This window comes from Helianthus annuus, chromosome 4 (genome assembly GCF_002127325.2).
Source record: "Helianthus annuus cultivar XRQ/B chromosome 4, HanXRQr2.0-SUNRISE, whole genome shotgun sequence".
Taxonomy (NCBI): Eukaryota; Viridiplantae; Streptophyta; class Magnoliopsida; order Asterales; family Asteraceae; genus Helianthus; species Helianthus annuus.
This window is the reverse complement of record NC_035436.2, coordinates 40,955,169-40,972,058: the sequence shown is the minus strand read 5'-3', so window position 1 is coordinate 40,972,058 and position 16,890 is coordinate 40,955,169. Positions and strand designations below refer to the sequence as shown.

The 16,890-nt window shown below is 37.1% G+C and overlaps 1 protein-coding gene and 1 pseudogene across 14 annotated transcripts; one reads left to right on the top strand and one right to left on the bottom strand.

Moving 5' to 3' along the window:
• The first annotated feature begins 261 nt into the window (after positions 1-261).
• On the top strand, positions 262-1,373 carry LOC110913132 (annotated as a pseudogene).
• Positions 1,374-12,090: 10,717 nt separating this feature from the next.
• Positions 12,091-16,066, bottom strand: LOC110910036. 14 transcript variants are annotated; one of them, XR_004891845.1, is made up of 8 exons: positions 15,898-16,065; positions 15,201-15,470; positions 15,032-15,106; positions 14,212-14,281; positions 13,775-13,877; positions 13,614-13,716; positions 12,980-13,077; positions 12,091-12,407 (listed from the first exon to the last, which is right to left on the bottom strand). XR_004891845.1 is itself a non-coding variant. In XM_035989637.1 (5 exons), exons 3-5 carry the CDS (start codon positions 15,086-15,088, stop codon positions 12,224-12,226), a joined length of 285 nt encoding a protein of 94 aa, XP_035845530.1. In that variant the 5' UTR covers positions 15,089-15,106; positions 15,201-15,470; positions 15,898-16,066; the 3' UTR covers positions 12,091-12,223. The 14 variants fall into 14 exon arrangements, 2 of the variants coding, with proteins under 2 accessions (XP_035845530.1, XP_022010441.1); XR_004891847.1 differs by lacking the exon at positions 15,201-15,470 and having other exon boundaries at positions 13,775-13,866; positions 15,898-16,063; XR_004891848.1 differs by lacking the exon at positions 15,201-15,470 and having other exon boundaries at positions 13,614-13,702; positions 13,775-13,866; positions 14,212-14,255; positions 15,898-16,063.
• Between the last annotated feature and the right edge of the window lie 824 nt (positions 16,067-16,890).

Sequence of the window (16,890 nt, the reverse complement as noted above, 5' to 3'; positions counted from 1 at the left end):
GATGTTGAAAATTTGTAATTTTGAGGATTGTATTTCTGATTTCAATAGTTTAGAAACTAGTGGCGTGTTTGTGCTGGTTCCACAAAGCCAGAAAGCGGAGGCGACGGCTAGGGTTTCGATTAGTGATCTCGGTCCGATGTTCTTCACGATAGAGATCCACTTGAGATGGTAAAGATGGAATTCCAGCATTGCTTGGGGTTACAGGTGTGCTTGATTTGGTGGGGTTGAAGTTGAACGTTTACTTGAGTCCTTTGTGTATTTTTCATTATTATTGTTAATCTCATGTGTGCATTATGCAATCTACTACCTGATGTTCTTGATTCTTAACTGTTTGGTCTGTTCATGTCTTGATTTGCTGACATTACTTGCATGTGTTGAAAAATATGGTTGCAGGGGATATACCAGCAGCAGCTACCGCGGAGGATATTGATATTGCTGTGAAAGCAGCACGCAGAGCTCTTAAACATGATGAAGGAAAAGAATGGGCATCAGCTTCTGGGGCTCATCGTGCAAAGTATCTTCGTGCTATTGCTGCAAAGGTAAGGATTTTCTGGATGATATTCTAAATTTGGGTTCGGTTTGTTTTCTATCGTTAATATGCTAAAGCTTTCAATTATGCATAGGTTACTGAGAAAAAGGATAAGTTCGCTAAGCTTGAAGCCATTGATTATGGAAAACCACTTGATGAAGTAGCATGGGATATGGTATGCCCATTGCATATAATCATTTTGCTATATTTTCTTAACTAAGCATACAACCAGCTAATGTATATGTTATTACTCAGGATGACATTGCTGGAATTTTTAAAAATAATGTTGATCTTGCAGAAGCTTTGGATGCAAAACGAAACGCACCTTTAAATGTATATGTTAATCTTCCAATGGATACCTTTAAATTCCATATCATCAGGATTCAGGGAACCAATTGGTGTTGTTGGGCTGATTACTCCTTGGTACTCTCTACCTCTACTGTAATAATGATTTGTATTTTCTAATAATATTTTTCTTATAGTCTGTTTTATTTGTTTTCTATAGGAATTATCCTTTGCTAATGGCTATTTGGAAAGCTGCATCTGCACTGGCTGCTGGGTGTGCTGCAGTACTTAAGCCATAGGCGTCTGTGTAAGTCCTATCTTATCATTTTCTGTTTCTTTTTTTTTGCATTAAGGTGTATGATATTCTTATATATATCATTTATTAATATATTTCCAGCACATGCCTGTAATTAGGCGAAGTATGCAGGGAGGTGGGGCTGCCCCCTGGTATTCTCAATATTGTGACAGGATTGGGTCCTGAAGCAGGTGCTCCTTTGGCTGCTCACCCTGATGTTGATAAGGTTGTGTAAAATTTCTTTTTTAGTTTAACATGTTTCGTGCTTTTATAATCTGCTAAATAGTACGGAGAGGTCTCAAGGATTTATATGTTGGTCCAGGCCCAAGAACACACACAATACACACTCAATTTAACGTACTCTTTCTGTTGTATTGAAAAGTGATTACAAGAGCCCTTTAAATAAACAAACCTATCTACTACTTGCATAAAAGAAGGAAAAGATAAACAGAAACAATCCCACGTAACTCTTGCATATTCCTCCATGATTCTCCAATATACCCGGTCAACAGTTGACTAATTCACAAAACCAAACTTGCTCCAAAAGGCTACTACAATTTCACGTGCAAATTGATGGTCAAAGACCATTTTACCCCTAGATCCTTTAGTCACTTGACCCGTGACCCGCAAAACTAACCCGCGATGGATGAATCCGTATCCGTGAACCAGCGACCCGATAACGTGTCGACCTATGTGACCCGCAAACAAACCGAATAACCCAACAATCACCCCCTTAATCGGTTTGTTCACACCACTCGTACGCGACACCCGAATCACCGTCTCCTCTCGAACCATCTCGACTTCTACCGGACACCGACCTCAACCACGGTCACGCCCAAAGCCTTCCAATAACTCGACCTATCCTGGACACCCCAGTCTTCACCTCGACCACGTCCAAAGTCGTTCACCCCTGATCGTGATTTCACTATTCTGTCAAGCTCTTCCTTGATAAGCACCACTTGCGTATCAACCACCAACTAAACGCCAGCCACCCGCTGCACCGTCTTCGAGACGCTAAACGAATATCTCAGCCACCCCGCTGTTTCGTTTCTACCGCGCTACACCCGTTGGTTTTTCTACTGTAAGAATTCTACACCTTCTTGCGATTCTTCTCCTCAGCGAGAAAGAGTATCCGACAAATAAAAGACACGATCCCTTCTTCGTTCTTCGATCAACAAGCTGGGTTGACAAGCCCGCTGATTTGGCCTGAATCTCGACTCGTCTCCGCTACCCTCTTGATCCGCTAGAACGATAACCCTCGAAACCACCGACCTGCGATCACCTAGTTCTCTCCGATCACTGCTGATCTGTCACCTCCGATCACTGCACACCGGTAACCTCTGATCGCTACAGCCTTTTCTTCCACTTTAATCACAACTAACAGCCACGAGACACACTGATGTTCACCCGTCACCCCCGTCATCCAAACCGGTACTCTCCGCACGACAACGATTGACACGAACCACCTCCTGGTCTCCGTCTTCTGCTGTTACTAGCCTCCCGTGATTTGCGTGTCGCAACACCCCCTAGTTGTGACCCGAACCGGCAGCTAAACACGCTGCGATTGTCGACCCCCCTACGGTTCCGCTGCGATGGCAGCCCGCACCCGAAGGCTTCTCCCTACCGAATGGTCGACTCTCAAAACGGCCCTCGTTTAACCTTCGCTCTGATACCAAATGTTGGTCCAGGCCCAAGAACACACACAATACACACTCAATTTAACGTACTCTTTCTGTTGTATTGAAAAGTGATTACAAGAGCCCTTTAAATAAACAAACCTATCTACTACTTGCATAAAAGAAGGAAAAGATAAACAGAAACAATCCCACGTAACTCTTGCATATTCCTCCATGATTCTCCAATATACCCGGTCAACAGTTGACTAATTCACAAAACCAAACTTGCTCCAAAAGGCTACTACAATTTCACGTGCAAATTGATGGTCAAAGACCATTTTACCCCTAGATCCTTTAGTCACTTGACCCGTGACCCGCAAAACTAACCCGCGATGGATGAATCCGTATCCGTGAACCAGCGACCCGATAACGTGTCGACCTATGTGACCCGCAAACAAACCGAATAACCCAACATTATATTCCTAAAGATTACGAGTCTGGCAGTCTTAAAGGGTATGGTTTGTTTTATACTGAATCTGTTGTTTGATAATCTAATTTGAAACAAAAAGGAGTTTAATTTCTATCTTCTGATGGGTGGATTTGATGACCATGTTGGAATAATTGGAGATTGGATGGCTGGGAGTTGTTTAGAGTGGTTGGGCTCAGACCCTTTGTGGCTGTCGAAGGCCCAATATTAGGGTGGGTTTGGTTGTTGGACGCTACTGCCAAAGGCCCAGTTATGGGCTCTATAGAGTCTCACTGGGCTTGATAACTGGTCTGAAGTTAAGCTCCTGATATCCGTTCGCTGGTTAAAATGGGCTGCCTTAGTGAACATAATAAGTGGGCTTTGTAGCGGCTATTTTGGTCCGGGACATATGGGGATGTTATATGCTCAGTTCGGGTTGGATTTATTGAGGAAAAATGGGATGAAAGCTAAGGGTAATGGGTTCAAAAAATGGCGTTGGTGTTAATATGGATTCTCCTGTTTGGTTGGCTATCGCGGTACACCTTGCTATAGGTTGTTGAATGAATTCAAAGCACGTGTTTTTTTAGTCTGGAACGTGGGTTTAAAGAAGTGAAGTTATGGAGCTGAAGTCGTGAGTCATTAAGTTTTTTATCTAGTCTTTATTTATTGTTTACGTGGTCATGTTCTGCCTAGTAAGTAGGAAGTCAGTTTTTTTTTTATTTCAGTTATTATGTTCCCTATTTAAACTCTTGTTTTGGTATTGAATTATATTATCGAGTCTTCAAATTATCTGTGAGGTTTTTGTGTGTTTGTGATAAAGCCTGATTAAACCAACATAGGTCGCTATGCTTTAATAGACATTTTTGTAAAGGTTCTTACCAATGTTGGTTTGTTTTCATTGATAGCGTCATGTTTAGTAACGCTAGGTTCTTTTGTACGCCAAAGCGTGGTTGGATGATGTTGCTGTATACCAATACCCATGGGCCATGTCTGGATTATCTCTCATGCTACATTCATCTAAGTTAAGAGGTTAGTTAGTTAATAATTATACTTGTTAGGATGTCGAATTATCTGTGAGGTTTTTGTGTGTTTGTGATAAAGCCTGATTAAACCAACATCTGGTATCAGAGCTACGCTCAAGATTCATCGTCATCATGGCTGGTGCTTCATCTGATTCAACTCAACAACCTGTCACTCCTGTCTTCAAGGGTGAAGGCTATGAGTTCTGGAGCATTCGCATGAAGACACTTCTTCGATCAAAAGATCTCTGGGAGTTTGTGAGTCGGGGTTTTTCTGCTGAAGACAACGATCAGACTAAGTTGAAGAAAAACAGGAAGGAAGATGCGAGAGCACTGGCTCTCATCCAGCAGGGGGTTCACGATAGTGTGTTTTTTCGAATTCATGCTGCAACAACCGCAAAACAGACCTGGACTCTTCTTCAAACGGAGTTTCAGGGAGATTCAAAGGTTCTCACTGTGAAGTTACAAGGGTTGCGTAGAGAATTTGAAACACTGCAGATGAAAGACAACGAGGCAATTTCTGATTTTCTGTCTAGGGTTATGCAGATCGTGAACAACAAACGTGCTTATGGTGAGGAAGTAACTGATCAAGTGATAGTTGAAAAGGTGCTGCGAAGTCTGCCATCCAAATGGGACCATGTCGTTACAGCAATTGAAGAATCAAAGGACCTGGCAACTCTTTCTTTTGATCAACTCATGAGGCTAGGGTTAACAGGTCCAATGATGTTGTTAAAGAGGAACAGACGTTTCCGGCTGAGGCCGATGAAACGCATATGCCAATCCGGGGTAGAGGAAGAGGAACCTTTCGAGGTCGTGGACGTGGACGTGGCAGATCGTTCGGTAGAGGCAGAAGTAGTATTCAATGCTACAATTGTAACCGTTACGGGCATGTGAAGGCTGATTGCTGGGCCGAGCCGCAGGCTCTTGCAGTTCTGAATAATGAAAGTGTGGAGGAAGAAGAGAATCAGCTCTTCATGGTAATGAAAGATGATGAGAGTTTGGATGATGGGGATAGCAAAGTCTTGATGGCTGAAGGAGGAGGTAGAAGCCAAGTAAGCAAAGTGTGGTATCTAGACAGTGGGTGTTCCAATCATATGACTGGGCAGCAGGAGTTGTTTCAGAGACTAGATGAAACAAAGAAGGTTTCAGTTAAGATAGTTAAGATGGGCAATGGGAAAAGCATTCAAGTGGAAGGAGAAGGGAGTGTTAAACTTGAGGTGTCACCTGGGGTTACCAAATCTTTGTCTGATGTTCAATTCGCTCCTGCCCTAGGGTATAACTTGTTAAGTGTTGGTCAGATGATGAGGGCAGGTTATAGGCTTGTGTTTGATGGAGATGCATGTACTGTAACAAACAAAAGAAGAGGTGAACGGATGTGCAAAGTTATGATGAGTGCTAATAATGTTTTTCCTTTCAATGTCACTCAACCCCATGCAACATCCTTGGCTGCAATCATACCAGATGACCCGTCTCTTTGGCACCAAAGATATGGTCATCTGAATGAGAACAGCCTTCGAACACTGAGTGACAAGGATCTTGTAGCAGGGCTGCCTCGCATTAGGTCTCTTGCATTATGTGAAGGATGTATTTATGGGAAACAAGTTAGGCGATCTTTTCCAACTCATGCATGGAGATCAAGTCAGCCGCTCCAACTCATCCATACAGACTTGTGTGGGCCAATGCCTACTCCATCACTTGGAGGTAACCGCTACTTTTTTCTGCTAATTGACAATTATACTCGCATGAGCTGGGTGTATTTCTTAAAAAAGAAATCAGAAAGTTTTGAAAAATTTAAGTTTTTTAAGGCAAGGGTTGAAAGGGAATCTGGGAAATTACTTAAAACTCTCCGCACGAATCGGGGAGGGGAATTTTGTTCTAGTGAATTTACTGTCTTCTGTGAACAACAAGGTATATATCGTGAACTCACTGCACCTTACACCCCGGAGCAAAATGGGGTGGCCGAAAGGAAGAATAGGACTATTGTTGAGATGGCTCGCTGTATGTTGAAAGCAAAGGGTCTGAGTAATCAGTTCTGGGGAGAAGCCGTAGCTACAGCTGTGTATTTACTCAATCTATCTCCTACTAAGGCAGTTGAAGGCAAGGTACCATTCGAAGCATGGCATGGCTACAAGCCGTCCGTGAGCCATTTGCGGGTGTTTGGATGTGTCGTGTACGGACTAAAACCATCTCAGCAAAGGAAGAAACTTGACACAAAATCCAACAAGTGCATTTTTGTTGGCTATTGTGCTCACTCTAAAGCGTATAGATTGTATAATCCAGAGAAGAACATCATCACAACATGCCGAGATGTGGTGTTTGATGAACACGCAACTTGGAATAGTGATGTTCCTAACAGTGAGCAATCTGTTGTCCTTCAAGATGGTGATAACCATGAAGAGGAACCAGCTAACAATGGCTTAGAAGCTGCTGAAAATCAGCAGAAGTCAACTCACAATTCTAATGGCAGTTCTAGTGAGGAAATTGGGTCAAGTAGTTCAGAAGAAGGTTCGCCTAAGATGCGATCTATTGCTGATCTTTATGATTGTACTTCTCCAATACTTGATGATGTTGAAACCTGTCAGCTTGCATTATTGCTGGTTGAACCGGAGTCGTTTACAGAAGCAGTTAAGTATACTGAATGGTTAAATGCAATGAAAGAAGAACTGATGGCATTGGAGCGACACCATACCTGGTCTCTCACAAAACTTCCAAGTGATAAAAACGTGATTGGTCTTAAGTGGGTGTATAGGACCAAAGTGGGGCCTGATGGAAAGATAAACCGGTATAAGGCAAGACTCGTTGCCAAGGGGTATACTCAAGAGCATGGGATCGACTTCGAAGAAACGTTTTCTCCAGTCGCCCGGTTCGAAACAATCAGGTTAGTGTTCTCTTTAGCTGCACAACAGGGGTGGAAATTGCACCAATTTGATGTCAAGTCAGCTTTTTTGAATGGGCCTCTTCATGAAGACGTTTATGTATCTCAACCTCCTGGTTTTGAGATTCAGGGAGAAGAAGACAAAGTTTTTAAACTGCATAAAGCCTTGTACGGGCTGAAGCAAGCCCCTAGGGCTTGGTACAGTAGAATTGATGCATACTTTCAAGATCATGGTTACAAAAGATCCAAAAATGAACCCACTCTTTACATAAAGAAGACTCAAGGTAATGATCTTATAATTATCTGTCTGTATGTTGACGATATAGTTTTTACAAGTTCATTTCTGGAGTTAATAAGTGAATTCAAGGCAAAGATGATCAGCGAGTTTGAGATGACTGATGTGGGGGAGTTACAATACTTTCTTGGTTTAGAAGTTGAGAAGAAAAAAGATGGGCTGTTTATATGTCAAAAGAAGTATGCAAAAAGTTTGCTTGAAAAGTTTGGAATGAGCAAGTGCAAAAGGGTTCCGACTCCAATGAACGTAAATGACAAGTTTCGAGTTGAAGATGGCAGCAAGCTGGTGAATGAAAAACAATTTAGAAGTCTTGTGGGTGGGCTCATTTATCTCACCCACACTAGACCTGATATCTTGTTTTCTGTGAGTCTCATTTCTCGGTTCATGCAGAAGCCAACAGCAATTCATCTTGGTGCAGCAAAAAGAATTTTGAGGTATATTGCAGGTACTGTTGGTCATGGTCTCTGGTATGGAAGAACTGAAACTGTTAACCTTGAAGGTTTTACTGATAGCGACTGGGCAAGCTCATATGAAGACCGAAAGGGTGTATCAGCCTACATGTTTTTTTCAATTGGGTCAAGTGCAATCTCCTGGAGCTCAAAGAAACAGCCTGTCGTAGCCTTGTCTACATGTGAAGCTGAATATATTGCTGCTAATTCAGCTGCTTGTCAAGGAATGTGGTTAAGAAAGCTTTTATTGGAGTTGGGATACGATCAGAAGGGACCTACTGTAATATGGTGTGACAGTAAGTCAGCGATTTTCTTAACAAAAAATCAGGGTTATCACAGTCGGAGTAAGCATATCGACATAAGGTTTCACTACATCAGGAACCTTGTTGAAGACGAGCAAGTGGAGCTTAGATTCTGCACTACTGAAGAACAGGTTGCTGACATGTTTACCAAGGCTTTGGGAAAGGAACAGTTTAGCTACTTGAGGGCTAGACTTGGAGTTATGGAGCTTTGAATCCAGGGAGGGTGTTGAATGAATTCAAAGCACGTGTTTTTTAGTCTGGAACGTGGGTTTAAAGAAGTGAAGTTATGGAGCTGAAGTCGTGAGTCATTAAGTTTTTTATCTAGTCTTTATTTATTGTTTACGTGGTCATGTTCTGCCTAGTAAGTAGGAAGTCAGTTTTTTTTTTTATTTCAGTTATTATGTTCCCTATTTAAACTCTTGTTTTGGTATTGAATTATATTATCGAGTCTTCAAATTATCTGTGAGGTTTTTGTGTGTTTGTGATAAAGCCTGATTAAACCAACATAGGTCGCTATGCTTTAATAGACATTTTTGTAAAGGTTCTTACCAATGTTGGTTTGTTTTCATTGATAGCGTCATGTTTAGTAACGCTAGGTTCTTTTGTACGCCAAAGCGTGGTTGGATGATGTTACTGTATACCAATACCCATGGGCCATGTCTGGATTATCTCTCATGCTACATTCATCTAAGTTAAGAGGTTAGTTAGTTAATAATTATACTTGTTAGGATGTCGAACTTCAAGACTTTTGTTCTCCAAATATATGTTTTCTGTTTGTTTCTGAGACGTATTCATGGGGTTGGGTCTATAGTATATATAAATTGAAACAATAGTTTTTCAAAGTTCAAATTGTTAGTCAAGTATAATAACTAGAAGCAACTGACTAACCTGACAGGCAAGTCAATTTTAATATTGGGTTTAAAAAAAGTCAATTTTATTTTTGGAGCAGGGCTCATCAACCATCATCTCATGTAATTTATTTGTATATTATTAATTACAGATCAGATCAATTTACAACAATAGACAGTTGAAATTAAAGTTAATCTGAAATCATTAAATCTATAATAGCAATGGATCAAAAACTGTATAATTATTGAACTGATTTTAATTCACTTTTTATCCGAAATTAATGATCTGTAATAGCTATTGATCAAAACCAAAACCTGAACAATTTTTGAACTAACATTTGATGGATGATTTGTAGACGGTGATGAGTAATCTGAGAGACGAAACGAGTGTGGGCGAGATGGATATGTATGGACCGTCGGATGCAGGGATCGACGAGCCGATGAGCAGGATGGACGATCCGGATTGGGACATGTGGGAAGAGTGGATGGGTTGGGAAGGTGCTGGGATTAGAGATTACACTTTACATATTGATACCTACATCTGAAGTGTTTTAAGATCTGTGGTGTTTGAGATTGATTAATGTTGATCCAAATGCTTGTTTCTGTATATAAAAATGTTGTGTTTGTGGAGATGATGGTATTAATGTTCATCTCTGATTGTATATACGTCTGATTTTATGATTAATTGTGCTTAGTTGCTGTTTGGGAATAAAGATTTCATTTGTGTTTTGTCTGTTTTTGATCTACTTTTATAGTGGATTAGTGGTGGTTGATTTGTTTTTATTTTTGTGTTTGAAAATAGTTTATTATATCAACTTTCAAATTTCTTGGTTTTATTTTCACGGACGTACATACATACTTTTCCAAATCCTTCTAAGTACATACATGGTTCTATTTCTTCATTCGGATTATTCTTCTATGCGTTTGACTTTTGCTCTAGCTTTTTAAATCGAGGGCCAATGTCTGATTTGTTTTTTTTAACAACGATGCTCCGATACCATGACAAATTTAGAGTTTTTCCATATTGATCAACCATGAGTCACCTATTCAGTTATGTAGGTGTAACCGAATTACAAGATAATAAAATAAGGTTAAGAAAGAAACGTACCAAGTAATATCCCACTCATTATGTATAGTATGGAAGGGTGAGATGGGAGCGAACATAGAGTGATTGATTCTAACGAGGCCCTCATCAGTTTATTTTAGGTAGTCTTTATTTCATATTGCTTATTCAATAAATGCATTAATATTTGAACAAAATATATTTACTGTATTGGGCTTAATATATATAGGTTATGAAGAAAATATGTCAAAATGAAAACTTGAAATGATATAACTAAAGCCTATGAAGACTAATACATAACAAACATGATAAATACATAAGAAACATGGGCTACCACAATTTTATCTAATAACAGCCTCTTATGAAGAATAATGGCCTTCATCTTTTTTCTTTTATTGCTATTGTCTTATATTGGTTTCTTTTTTTTCCCTTCATTCTTTTTGCCTTACGGTAAGTTTGTATATGTTTAGTTTGCCGTATAAGTTTCTATTTGCCTATGCTTTATAGATTACGTGTCAGCATAAATTCGCGTTTTTATTTTACAATTGTTCTTAGTTTTAGTCGTCCTTTGCGGTTTACAGGCGATGTCCGCGGTCATACCACAGGAAATGTCATGCACACCTTTAAAATTACTAACAAGTGTTGTGTTTTCCGTTGCATCACGAATTTGGTTTTGGTTATGGCTCAAAACTGAACCGCCCCGTACATAGTCCTAAACTCACCAACCTAAGTAATATGTTTCCCGCCGCATCGCGCGGGTAAACGACGAGTATATATATATATATATATATATATATATATATATATATATATATATATATATATATATATATATATATATATATATATATATATATATATATATAGGTAGAGGATCCTGTAAAAAGTGCTCAAAGTGTGAGAAGTGTATTATAACATTATATATAATACTATATAACACCATATAAACATCGTATAACAATATGTAACACCATATAATGCCATATAACACTTTGTAACACTATATATCATTATATAACAAATATAACACTATAGGTTGTCTGATAGCATGTCTATGATAGATGTATAGTGTTATATTTGTTATATAATGATATATAGTGTTACATAGTGTTTTATGGTATTATATGGTGTTACATATTGTTATACGGTGTTTATATGGTGTTATATAGTATTATATATAGTGTTATAATACACTTCTCACAATTTAGGCTCTTTTTACACTATCCTTACCCTATATATATATATATATATATATATAGGAATGTTCAAATGAAAACACTAGTTAACGCAAAAACTAACTAAAAAAGCCCAAAAAACATACCATTTTTTTTTATCAATTTTCGCTATTTTATGTATATAAAAAAACTTTTTTTCAATTTTTTTTTGTAGTGCACTTGTGTAATAGTACACATGTGTATGTGTACTACACATGTGTATTATTACATGTACACTTGTGCACTACAATTTTTTTTTTTTTTTGAATTTTTTTTTTGTATACAAAAACTAGCGATTTTTAATAAAAAAATTGTAAAAAAAATTGGTGTGTTTTTTAGGCTTTTTTAGTTAGTTTTCGAGTTTCCGTGTTAAAAGTGATTTTTATTTGAACCATCCCCTATATGGGTAGGGATCCTAAGTGAACCTACCCTAATATGAGAACAAAATGAACCATTATGGACCCTTGATTTTGTAGATGATTGATTTTATAATTTGTGACCGCTCATTGTTCACCACATGACCGGGACTTTTTGCTACCAAGTTGCTACGGTTTTTTCAATGGTTTTGGTATCATTTAGCCACCAATATTGCTACCATTTAGCCACCATTTTCATAAAAAATTGCTACCATTTAGCCGTGGTATTGAACATTTGCTACCAATTAGCTACCGTTTGCATTGACTATTTGTTACCATTTAGCGACCATATTGAATATTTGCTACCATTCCTATTTTTTCCCTGCTTTTTTCATCACAATTATATTATAATTCAATAAAATTGCAAATTATACAAATACTCCAATCAAATTACAAAAACCCAAAACTAAATAAAACATTTCTGTCATAGTTTTTCCTGTTTCAAAATCATATAAAGTATTCTTATAAAAAAATACCAACTAAAATATCAAATAACCGAAATTATCCTAATATGATAAACCTAGAAACATTAAAAACCAAGTGTTTATAGCCTATCTTAGAACAATAGCTGTTAACAAAGCTTCAATTTGTGACATTCTATTGAGCATCGTATGTTTATCCACGTTATCTTTTTCTTTTTCAGCCAATAGCCCCGTAATAATTCCACATAACCTTTCATTTTCTTCATCCTTTTCCTTAACGAGCTCTCCTTGATAACCAAGTTTACATTTCAATCTACAAAACAACCACTAAATAGAATCAAGAGTCAGAATTAAAAAAAATAAAACTGATAACGAGTCAGGTAGGTTGTTGGTTGAGGAAGAACACAATCCAGTCATAGTTATACACTTCTCGCTCAGAGTCTGTATAACTGGTTTATCAAATTAAACTACTTACTCCTACAGGGAATAAAGAATAAAGAGAAGTACAAAGTATTTATTTTATTTATTTTAAGTCAACTCAACAACCCATATAACATACCCTATTGATCACCTACTATATTTTTCTATCATTTAGCATGCGAGAAACTGAGTAGCACATATTGAAATAAAAAATTCTGTCTTTTCTTCCACAACAAAGAAACTAACATACCCATTATTATAGTTATAACGAATGTTTTTGTCCTAAATATAATTAACTAGATGGAAACTACTAAACAAACATACATGTTATTTTAGTTATAACTAACTAGATGGAAACTTTGACATACCAATTATCTTCTTGTAATCTACAAAAGCATTAAAAAAATTCAACATTACCATTTGCAATGGTTTTTTAAGTTTGTCTCAAAGCAATAAAAAACTTACTATTGACCTATGGATCGACTACGAGGCTGCTCGCAGCACCACTGCTATCCACCATTGCAGCCATCGCAGCATGTTGCCATCCACCATCCCATCTTTAGCTGTAAAAGTAATAAATAACTCAACATTATCATTCGCTAATTATATCGACTATGTGGCTGCTCGGGCATGGCTGCTTCTTTTGCTTGACCAACAAAACTGCTCATCCATTTATCTATTTTTATATATAGTTAATTAACTAGAGTGTTCCAATAGCTTTCGAGAGACCCCAATGATAAGAACTCAGTGACTTGATCAAACATGCAAAAACAATAATATTAGTTTATTACTATGAATATTTGAATGAATGCTTTTAGAAGATCGTAATAATAAGATTATATTTTGAAAAAACTAACATGTTTGACCTGTCCTTGTTTAGTTAATTTTTACATTTCACCTAAATTTGAGATAAACACATCCATCCCAATTGACCTATTTGGAACTAAGTGAACCCCAGACTACCGCTACTGCTGGTGTATGATTAGAAGATGTAATATTTAATCCAAATTTGTTGGTTGATATCTAAGATAGCTTAGCTTGAATAAACGACATCATCAAAAGAAGAGTGGTAACATTAAAATAAAGCCTAAAAACTTACATGGAAACTTAAGTTTAGAAAAATAAAAGTTGAGGAAATCCCCAGTGCTCATGACTCCAAATGCACCAAATTGCAATCCAAAAAAGCCCCTAATTTTGACGAGCTGGGTGTAGAAAAGATTAGATGCAAGTGATGAAAGTAGAAATTATTAAGTAATTTACCTGATGACCAAAGGAAAATATAGAGCCCTTTTTTGTTCAACGAATCCAATTTATTCAACGATCTGGTACAAACATTTTATCGAACACCTGAGCTGCACATGCACTGCAAATATAGTAGCTTTAAACTCAAATATTTAATTGCTATTTATATTAAAAAAAACAAAAAAAAAATCGCTATTATCGCTACAACCCTGATAGCGAGCCTAGACCTATACGTTATGTAGCGCGCTATAGCGATCGCTACGCTCGCTATTGACAACTATGGTTTATCTAGGTTATTTTCTCATATTTAGAAATACCTATCAAACTTATAATTTCCTATTAGGATTATCTCTTATGTTATACTTTCGCTCAGCGTCATAGATGCTATCAGTCTATTAGTCAAAGAAAATATAGCTGCAAATTATATAACATGAATAATAGAACCAATACCGTACCTGCAAGCAAATGGCAATGATATGTTCTGTGCTTCAGCTATGTCCTGCAAAATTTACCAATAAACAAGACCTTCAAAAAACAAAAAAAACTTCTACCTCCATACAATAATAATATAAAAACCTTAATTTTACACAATCATAACCAAAACAATTGACAGATCAAAAACAATATTCTCTGTCCAAATTTACATAAACAAAAGTAACTGTTTCAATAATTTCTAATATCAAATTTAGGGATGAGACTGGTACAGGTACCAAACCGTTACCATACCGCATAGTACCAATACCAAAATTTAGCTAAAACCAAAACCGAATGGTATGGTACCGATAAAAGTCTCAAATCGTACCATACGGCGTAGCTCTGCCACCAAAATTGAGCTAAATTAAAAAACTGAATAACGTATCGTATGTTAAGGTCGGTTCTAGTATGGTAAAATACCCTTTAAAAGTCCAAAACCTGCGCCATACTGCATAGTGATATTACCAAAATTGAAGTAAATTCAAAATCTAATACCATACCCATTATGTTTGTTAGGCTATGGTACCGTACCGTCAAAAGTACCGGTACCGTACCGTTAAAAGTACCGATACTGTACTGCATAGCGCAGACAACCACCGAAATTAAGCTAAAGTCAAAACCAAACATGGGTATCTTTAGTGGGTATGGTACCATTAAAAGTACCAATACCATTAAAAGAACATATAACACTGTTTTTCTAAAAAAATGTTGAATATTTAATCTGAAAACCAATTTTGAATGTAAGATAGATATATAAAAAGGAAATATGATTGATTAAAATATAATGTGTTAAGTATATACCTCTTGCTCCTTTGAGGGCATGGGAATGCCATCGTATGTTTCAGATATTTGTTCCATACCATGTTTGACTAAAACCTATAAAAAACACAATGCATTTAGCATCTATTAATACATAGAGAAACATTTGAAACATGAAAGAATCCTTGATTCCATGTTTGTAAACAATCACCGGTTGCAAATATAGATTAGCACGGTACCCGTTCGGTACCGAACCGGTACCGAAAGTACCGGTACCAAAAAGTGGGGAAAATTGATACCGGTACCGAATATACCAGTTCGTTACTGGTACCTATAAAGTACCGGTATTTACTTTACCCGTAAATATCGGTACCGGTATTGAAAAACGGGGAAAATAGGAACCGGTACCGGTACTGAATATACCCGGTACCGGCACCCGGTACCAAATGCTCATCCCTAGTTTCAAAGATCGATTCCAATCCTACAAACATCAAAATCCATATCAGATTCTTTCAATCACTCATCAAAACTGATCGTACCAAGATCAGATTCCCAATTCCAATATATAAACCTACCCATAATCTTGTATAAATGTAAACCTATAAAATCAAGATATGACCTAAATAAACTTGAATATTTTAGTAAAATCAAACACCCTCCAAAAAACAATCGCATAATAATTCAGAAGTTGGAGTCTTTAAGTGGATTGAGTCGCCATTAATCATAATCGCATAATAATTCCAATATCTAGGGTTTATCTAAGTAGCAATTATAAATCCACACAAGAAATCTTGAAAAGAGCAAGATTTAATTCATTTGATTAACTGTTAATTGAAGTGTACGTCATTTGAAATTAAATTTTTGAAAAGGAATAGGATAAAAAAAGTCATGGAAATCAAGAATCATACCATGGAATGGTGAAGTAACAAAACCCTAATATATGGAGCAGACAAGGTCGATGGTTGTGCTCTTGGATTTAGACCTGGAATGGTGTATAGGGAGATTAATATCTTTCTTCAAGTAAAATTGGATTGAAACCCTAATTTGGGGAGAGGTCGGTTATGTGAAACGTGGATAATGTATGATGGCGCGCCGGATAAAAAATTAAAAATAACCCGCTCAAATTTCACCGGTGGCAAATACGGTGGCAATTCAGCCGCATCGTTTTTTTTCAGATGATTTGGCGACATTATTTTATAAATTATCATTTTTCACACAAATTTGCAACCGAAAATAAATGGTCACAGAATTTTTGACCACTTAGCCACCATGCCATGTCAAATACGCTTAATTTACTTCGTCGTGGGAAATTGGTGGCTAAATTTACTACGGTTTTTTTTTGTGGCAAATTTTGGTAACAATTACCCAATTTTGTAGTAGTGAGATTAATGGCAAAATTGTAATTAAGGATATAATAAGTTTAATATTAATATTAATGTAAAGGGTAGAAATGGAAATTTCATATTAAATGTATGTGGTTTGAAAACTGTAATCCCATAAATCTCTTTATCAGTTTCCAAGATACACACCATAATCAAGAAATTCTTTATACTTTAATAAAAAAAAACTGACGTACATATCTTCAACCGATCCTCTCTCTCTCTCTCGTATCTTCTTTTCATCCAATACTAATGGTAGTATACACATGTGTATTGTTTGCCATTTCAGTTGTTGATATAAGAAGACATGTGTAATCGTGAATTGTGAAATATAGAAACTGTACATATGTGTACATGCATTGAAGCTGGAATACTATGTCGTGTAACTAACAATGTTCATGTTTTTTTCTGGTTCAGTACTAATCGCAGTATACACATGTGTATTGTCTCCCATTTCACTTCTTTGATATAAGAATACATATGTGTAATCTTGAATTGTGAAATATGTCACTACTAGAAAAC